This window comes from Vigna radiata, chromosome 10 (genome assembly GCF_000741045.1).
Source record: "Vigna radiata var. radiata cultivar VC1973A chromosome 10, Vradiata_ver6, whole genome shotgun sequence".
Lineage (NCBI taxonomy): Eukaryota > Viridiplantae > Streptophyta > Magnoliopsida > Fabales > Fabaceae > Vigna > Vigna radiata.
The window spans coordinates 6642161-6650876 of record NC_028360.1 but is presented as its reverse complement, the minus strand read 5'-3'; the positions used below and the strand labels follow the sequence as shown (position 1 = coordinate 6650876).

The following is an 8716-nucleotide window of genomic DNA, read 5'->3' as shown; positions in this document are numbered from 1 at the left end:
TTGTTTCTACTTTTTTCCTTTTGGGTTGATTTTATTTGATCCGCCTTGTACGAACCAATTATACACTTTGATACTGATGTACGTTAATTATTGTACGCTAATTATTGTACGCTGGTTATGTACATTCTATATATTATACGCTGGTTATGTACATTCTATATATTGTAAGCTGGTTACTCTTTCAACATCAATAAAACACATTTGTTACAATCCTTACAGGTGTTGGACCAATTTTTGGGCTATGTTTTGGTATTTTCTTCTATGTTAATGAACAATCGCAATGAAATGTCATTTGTTCAGTGGGAAGCCTAATACTAGTAGTACTTATTGCACTAGAGAGGTATCTAAGTAAAGCTTCCTTCATGCAATCATTTTGGAAGATTTTGGCCATATTCATCTCAGGAATAATAAATATATCAATTTCATACGGACTTGATTACAAATTTCCTACTCCTCCTTGTGCTCCTTGTGCTTAAGACTGCTGCAAATGTATACGAGATAAATAAATGAATTTTTGATCAGCCAATAAAATAGGTATCAAGTCCTAATTTTTGATTTAGATCCTTTATGGACACACAGGTTCAGAGGTTCAGCTCGAGAGGGGAAACAATCTGACTCATCTAACAGTTACAAATAAATATATAATTGCATATCTTTGCCATTCATTCTGTTGACATCCCCCTCAAATTGATGCTGGTGAATCTACAAGCATCAATTTGCCAAGTAGAAAATTGTGACGCTGATGTGGCAATGATTTAGTGAAAATGTCAGCTATTTGAACAGATGTAGAGACATGTGGTAGATTGATGACTCTACGATCATACGCTTCTGGGATAGAGTGACAATCGACCTCGATGTGTTTCGTCCGTTCATGGTAAACTGGATTTGCTGCAATTTGTATGACACTGGTGTTATCAGCATGCAGTGGAGTGGGTTGTGCTTAAGACAATTCAAGCTCTGTAAGAAGACCACATAGCCATATTATTTCAAAACAAGCAGCAGACATTATGCGATATTCTGCTTCAGTGGAAGACTTGGAGACTGAATCTTGTTTCTTACATTTCCATGAAATATGAGCATTGCTTAGGAACATGCACCAGCCAGTAGTTGATCTCCTAGTATCTGGACAACCAGTCCAATCAGCGTCACTATAAACTTGGAGTTCAAGGGATGAATTAACAAGAAAGAATAAACCACGACTTGATGTGCCAAGGAGATAACAAGGCTTCATTTAATTCTTTTTCTAATTTTTCATTTTTTGCGTGCAAACAATCAACGCACCTTTACCTTTGGTATGGTCCCTTATCAGGCGCTTTGAGAACCCACAAGGATACAAACTTTTTGTGAAGAAGTGCACCATGGTTGCCGGAGATGGTGGCATTGGAAGTGTACGTGAGGTGGTGGTCACATCCGAGTTACCGGTTGGTGTCAGTGTGGAGAGGTTAGACAAGCTTGATGATGACAAACATGTTTTAAAGTTTAGCATCATTGGCGGTGATCATAGGCTTGTGAATTACAATTCCACGATTACTTTGCATGAAGAAGAAGAGAAATATGGGGGGAAGACGGTGGTGATTGAGTCGTACGTGGTGGATGTTCCGACAAGAAGTAGTGGTGAAGACACGTGCTGCTTTGCCAATACCATCATAGCTTGTAATCTTAGGTCCTTGGCTAAGATCACAGAACAAATGGTTCGTAAGGCTAAGTAAATTAATTCCATAGCTACCTCCCTTATTTGTTGTGTTATTTTGTTGAGTGTTAGAACCTAAAATAAACACCGATATTGTATGTATTATTTACTAAAACCTAGTTACAAGATATGTAACTCAAGACAATTAAGTCTCTACATTTTCATTGATAGAAGTTTATAAACACTGGGTGTTAGACTCAAATCCAGAAGCTTCCTTAATTGGAAATACAATATTTTTGGTTTAAAAGGTTTTTATTTTGTTTTATTTTATTTTTTAAATTATGTTGAGGATTGTTAAAAAATTTAATATAATTTAAAAAATAAAAAATTAAAATAAAATCCTAGTGTTACTAATGTTTTTGGAAATGAAATATTAATTTTAGAAGTAAATATTATTTATGGACACATATTTTTTACACGTATTTTATTGATTACAAATCAGTTTATTACTATTGACTATTAATTTTCTCTCTTTTATCTATAAGGCTTAATACCTCCCTTAGTCTTAGTATTTGTGTGAAAATCTCAAGTTCGGTCCTCAAGTTTTGAACTATCTCAATTGGGTCATAATTTTTGTAAAAATGCACACATTTTACCCCAACCGTTAACTGATCTCAAATGGCGTTAAGTTTAGCTGACGTGGTATGCTGATGTGTTGGCTTAATCCCTTCTTGGTCCTCATATTTGTGTGAAAATCTCAGTTCGACCCTTAAGTTTTGAACTGTCTGAATTGGGTCATAATTTTTGTAAAAATGCACACATTTTACCCCAATCGTTAACTGATCTCAAACGACGTTAAATTTAGCTGACGTGCTAACCAGAGGACATGCTGACGTGTATTATTTAATTATATGAATTATTTTTTAAAATAAGCAATGTTTCACGTGGCACAATGCCTATTATTTAGTTTATTTGAATTACAGATTTTATTCATCTCCCTGAGAATCAGGGATTTTACACAGATTATCTCGTCGGCTCAAAAAATAAAGTCACCGAAAAACTCGCGTAACCAGTGCAATCAGTCTCACAACCTTTTCTGCAAATGAACCAACTTGGTAACCTATAGGTTCATCACCATCCTTTAAGCTATTTATTCCACTGATAACAGAAGATAACAGAAGATAACTGTTGCACAGTGAGGTCAGTTAGCGATTGGGGTAAAATGTGTGCATTTTTACAAAAATTATGACCCAATTGAGACAGTTCAAAACCTGAAGATCGAATTGAGATTTTCACAAAAATACGAGGACCAAGAAGGGATTAAGCTAACACGTCAGCATACCACGTCAACTAAACTTAACGCCGTTTGAGATTAGTTAACGGTTGGGGTAAAATGTGTACATTTTTATAAAAATTATGACCCAATTGAGACAGTTTAAAACTTGAGGACCAAACTAATATTGGCAGACAAATATGAGGACCAATGGAGGTATTAAGCCTATCTATAAATATCACTTATTTTCATGAGAAAAACATACAACAAACACATCAACTCAAAAAGTGTTTTCAATCTTCTATCCTATGTTGTCTTTTAAGACATTGGTGTTTATAAGGTTAAATTGTTTTCAATATTCTACTATGAATTGTCTTCTAAGACATTAAGGTTCACAAGATTCATAGTTCCTTCGCTTAAAGATCCTTCACTCCACTTAATCTTTCTTTTATACGGTTGTATATTGAGAGGAAAGTACATATAATTTTGTTTTGTCATATACAATGAGATGTTTTCTCTCTAGGACAATGTTTTGCATATCTCAACTCAAACTATTTCTATTATTTTCTTGAATTATAGTAGTATCATATTTTTATTAATATTTATTTATATTGATGAATCTTTGATTATCTATATTTCATTGTTTTTCTTATATAATTATTATTATTTATTTTGATTATTTTCCTAACAAACACCACATATTTTTTAATAAAATTCTTGAATATCATTGATTCATGACTCTTGAAAGATGAAACATGAAAGATAACGAAAGTAGCATTCCAAGTGAATCTGGTTTAACTGTCCAATGCCTCACGCAAACAAAAGTGCTGCTTAGAATGTCAATCGTCCGTTTTCAGAAGTAAGAATATACCAAAAGCTCACATAGGAATCATTGGTCGACAACACGGAAACTCTAACCAAAACAACAACACACGTACCAACCACTTCCTGCTACATACGTCTCAGAGAAACCAAATTCCTATAATAGTTTCAACACAACAACCTTGTTTAGAAACCCTTTCCTAACCCTGCTGTTTCATCACATGGGTGTCTCAAATTTTTCATCTTTTACATCATGAACATAGTAAAACCAGTACGCTCTGACCAAAAGAAATGTTCAATTTTTATGCCGAGTTGATGCTAGTGCTAACTTTATCCCTCTTATAAGTCTCAATTAAATAATCCATGGCACCCTCTATTATTTTGTCTGTGTTGTGCCTTCTCTTGGTTTTGACATGTGGTTATGAGCAACCCCTTGAAGAGGGTTTCATCTCTGGGGTCATATCTGACAAGGGTCTTGAATATGCCAAGGAGTTGCTGATAGAGAAGGGTATTGCTTCCATTCTTATGCTTCAGCTGCCAGAGATTGAAAATTCTGCACAGGTTCCTCTTGTTGGAAATGCTAAAGTGGTTCTTTCTAACATCACAATTACGGATGTTCAGGTCAATTCTTCATCCGTTAAGACGGGAGAGAATGGAATTGTTCTTGTTGTTTCAGGTGCCATTGTTAATTTAAGTATGAGGTGGAGGTACACTGTCAGCTCTTGGTTAATTCCAATTGGAATTTCGGATAAAGGAACTGCTTCAGTGAAGGTACACAACTAAGAATTTTTCTCATGTTTACACTTTTCACTATCCCCTTTGGTATTTCTCTATGGCTGCAGTTGTAGAGCTTTGTTGAATTGTTTTTACAGGGTTGAATTCAACATTCAGAAGTTTTGAATTTGTGAAACAAGTGGAAAATATTCTCCTGAAGTTGATTATTTTGTCACAATTGGTTAAAATATGTTGGAGAGGCCTTTAGAATTTTCTTGCTATACGAAATAAATCAAATTATGTTGTTTTGCACAATGTTTCATTTTGTTGTGTTGTACTATGTTTGAAGGTTACAGGTATGCAAGTGGGGCTTACAATAAATTTAAGGAACCAAGAAGGAAGTCTGAAGTTGTCTCTCTTAGATTATGGATGTTATGTGGGAGACATGTCTATAAAGTTGGACGGAGGTGTATCTTGGCTTTACCAACTGTAAGCAATCTTCTTGATCCATGTTTTTCTGCAAAATAGACACTATTCACATATCTCTTTTTGAAGAACAATTCTTTGCTTGCTGGTGTTTTTACATTCCCATGGTGAGCATTTGGTAAACTACTACTATAACAAAAGTCATGTTTCAATTCTATTCTCTACGTCTTTGTTCTTTGGTCCAATGTGACTCGAAAGAAAGAGAACAGAAAAAGCTGCTTCTATTGACTCTACAACAAATTTTTTCTTGGAATGCAGAGTTACAGTTTATATATCATGTGAGCATTTTCTGAAATTAAGCATATCAGTCTTTTGTTTACAACTGAATATGCATATTCTGGCAAAGTAGTTGATTGCATCGATTTAGGATCAGTTTGCCAAGTGTAAAGTTTTATGTATTGCTGCCTCTTGAAGAGAAAAAGTGTATCAATTCCAACATGAAGATATTATGCCATTGACTTCTTTATGTTTGCTTCAGGCTAGTAGATGCTTTCGAAGGGAATATAGCTTCTGCCATTGAAGAGGGCATTTCGGAGAAAATAAAAGAAGGGATAGTGAAGCTTGACAATTTTTTGGAATCTCTTCCAAAGAATATCTCACTAGACAAAACTGCTACACTAAATGTATCTTTTGTTGGAAATCCTGTGTTGAGCAGTTCCTCCATTGCAATTGCAATTAATGGTTTATTCACAGAGAAAAAGGAAGTTTTAGTACCTCAAGGTTACCACCAGAAAGAATTGAAGGTTTCTGCTGCCTGTGGTGGTTTACCAAAGATGATAAAAGTATCAATACATGAAAATGTGTTCAAATCTGCTTCCCAAGTTTACTTCAATGTAAGTTTCTGAATTGTTGAATTTTAAGCATTTAAGTTGGATGTTTTTACTTTATCATAGATTGAAATGTAGTTTCACAGTTTATGTTGTTTTTGTGCTCTCAGGCAGGTAAAATGCAATTGATTGTTGATGAACTTCCTGATCAGGCCATTTTGAACACTGCTGAATGGAGATTCATAGTTCCCGAATTATACAAGCGATATCCAAATGATGACATGCAGCTTAACATCTCTATGTCTTCTCCACCAGTTATACAAGTGACATATCAAGATGTTGGTGCAACTATTCTTGTAGATATAACTGTTGAGGTTCTGGAAGATTTTGAAGTCATACCTGTTGCATCCATCTCAGTGGTATGCTAAATAATGCCAAAATAAGAACCAAATGTTTTTAATTTGAAACCTAAATATTCCTAAAATTAGCTATTTCTCACGTTTACTAATGATATAATATATAAATGAATACAAATCTTATCTTATAAACTGGTTAAGTTAGGATGATAGTCGACTTCTTAACAGCAATCTGAGAGGTAGACATCATAATGCAATTCTTTTCAACATAGATATCAAGCTATTGAACATTCAAACTTCTCCCAGTGTTATTCTCTTATTTGCCATATGAAAAAGCAAGTTACACTGACTAAAGTTTCCAAGTGACCAATCATACTTTTCCTGACTCAGCATGTCCATGATATATATATATATATATATATATATATATATATATATATATATATATATATATATATATATATATATATATATCTTTTATCATCATTAACAAATTATCATATTTAACAAGTTTCATTTTTTCTTGCTTATGCTACAGGAAATCAGTGCTTCATGTGCTGTAGAAATTGTAGGAAATGACATTGTGGGTAGGCTCACATTACAGGAATTTTCTACATACTTGAAATGGAGCAAAATAGGGAAACTGCACATGCTTCTGATTCAGGTAAACCAGATTAAAAGTAGTCTTATACTTTCTAATTTCTAGTTTCAAATAATTGATTGCTAAAGCAAACTTAACCATTATGTATTATTCTTCAAACTAAAAGATAATCTTTATCTACTTTTGTCAACTTTTGCAGTCACTAATGTCAAGTGTCCTCAAAACTGTTGTCCTTCCATACTTGAACTTCAAATTAAAGAGAGGATTTCCATTACCAATTATTGATGGTTATGGCTTTCAGAATGCTATCATCTTGTACAACCATCCATGGATTGCAGTGTGTAGTGATGTTTTCTTCTTAGAAGATTACTATTTCGGTCAACAATCATCTTCAGCTTATGTTTCATAGAATTAAAGCTACTGTAAAATAATTTGTCTGCTGTATTTTGTAGCAAGAGGTTGTAAAGTGTAAATATATGTATAGATATCTACCAAAACACAGTCATTTCTTATATTGCAGAGATAAAATATTTTATAATAAAGGAGTAATGAATACGAAAAATAATATATAAGAAAGAAGACTGACATGTACAAAGATTTTGCATTTTAAGTAATGTTTACAACTCATTGAAGTTGAATCTTTCATCCGACTAGCTAGTTATGGTTTCATCCGATTAGATTCCAAATGTTTCTTAACTTATGTAAACATATGTTATGTGATGTTTTGGATAAACCAAAGAGTAATTTTAACCATTTTTACCCAATCTAAACTTTTGCTCTTAATGAATTTATGCTTTTCGTGAAACTGAATATACATGCTTCCTCTAAAATCGAAAGTTAAAGAAAGTTTATCCGAACTGAATTATAAATATAAATATTAATGTTTTTTTTATCACTCTTCAATTAACTGAGATTTTATTTTTAATAACTTTTCTTTTCTTTTAATATGAAGTTTATGAAGGACAATAAAAAAACTCATATTCTAAATGTGATATTATTATAATTAAATAATAGGTATTAACTTATTGGTTAATTAGTATAATAATTAATTGATTTTCTTCACATCATTGGGTCATATACATGAAACCAAAAAAAATATTATATACACAAAAATAGTGGAACATGTAAAAGGTGAACCTATACATGTATATACATTCAGAAGCTTCTGAGATATTTATTTCATAACTCTTATATCAAAAAGTAGGAATACACATTATGTTGATTTGACCAAAAGACAAGGTTTCTTTTATGTACAGAGTTTCTTCTGTACACAAGTTTTTCTTTATCGTAAAAATATATTTAAACAAATCAATAAAATATTAAATTTATTGAATTTTTCATTAAAAAATAATTTTATTATTATTATTTATTATTTAATGAATTGAATAAATTTAAAAAAAATAAATTGAATTTCAATTTATTAATAATTCAATTTTGTAATATTTCTTTATGTATTAATATCTTAAAATGAATGTTAAAATAGATGTTAATGACGAAATCTATTATCATTTTTCGTATATTCTCGTAAGTTTAGAATAGTGAAAATTCTCTTAATTTATGATTTACCATATCGAGTTACACATATATAATATTTATTTGTTATTTGATTTTCTTTATATTGGGTCATATCATATGCATAAAACCAAAAAAATATTAAATAAACGTGGAACATGTAAAAGGTGAACCTATGCATATATTCACAAGCTTCTTGGATATTTATTTCATCTAACACTTAGAAATACACAATGTTATTATGTTGAAAGTAAGAATGATAACTAATCGAGTCAAATACATATAGTATTTATTTGTTATTTGTAATAAAAACTATTTCATTGATTATATGTTAAATATTCGTTTAAAAAACATATACAGATATTTTAAAATTCATATATATATATATATATATATATATATATATATATTATTTTTTATATCTACGTATATTTTAGAAAACATTTTTTATAAATTTTTAAAATAAGATCTATAAGGAATAATATAAAATATAATATAAATTAAATTAAAATTTAATTTTAATTAAATTTAATCTAATAAAAAATATATTAATTT

General features: G+C 31.3%; 2 protein-coding genes across 3 annotated transcripts; both read left to right on the top strand.

Annotated features, from left to right (window-relative positions):
• Positions 1 to 1358: 1358 nt before the first annotated feature.
• On the top strand, positions 1359 to 1709 carry LOC106774728 (abscisic acid receptor PYL12-like). Its single transcript, XM_014661768.1, has one exon. It carries the CDS (start codon positions 1359 to 1361, stop codon positions 1707 to 1709), a length of 351 nt encoding a protein of 116 aa, XP_014517254.1.
• Positions 1710 to 3649: 1940 nt separating this feature from the next.
• Positions 3650 to 7272, top strand: LOC106775381 (putative BPI/LBP family protein At1g04970). 2 transcript variants are annotated; one of them, XM_022787195.1, is made up of 7 exons: positions 4106 to 4233; positions 4347 to 4496; positions 4789 to 4928; positions 5404 to 5758; positions 5863 to 6111; positions 6587 to 6712; positions 6849 to 7265. In XM_022787195.1, the coding sequence occupies exons 2-7, from the start codon at positions 4422 to 4424 to the stop codon at positions 7056 to 7058; spliced, it is 1155 nt and encodes a 384-aa protein (XP_022642916.1). In that variant the 5' UTR covers positions 4106 to 4233; positions 4347 to 4421; the 3' UTR covers positions 7059 to 7265. The 2 variants fall into 2 exon arrangements, with proteins under 2 accessions (XP_014517985.1, XP_022642916.1); XM_014662499.2 differs by having other exon boundaries at positions 3650 to 4496; positions 6849 to 7272.
• The last annotated feature ends 1444 nt before the right edge of the window (positions 7273 to 8716 follow it).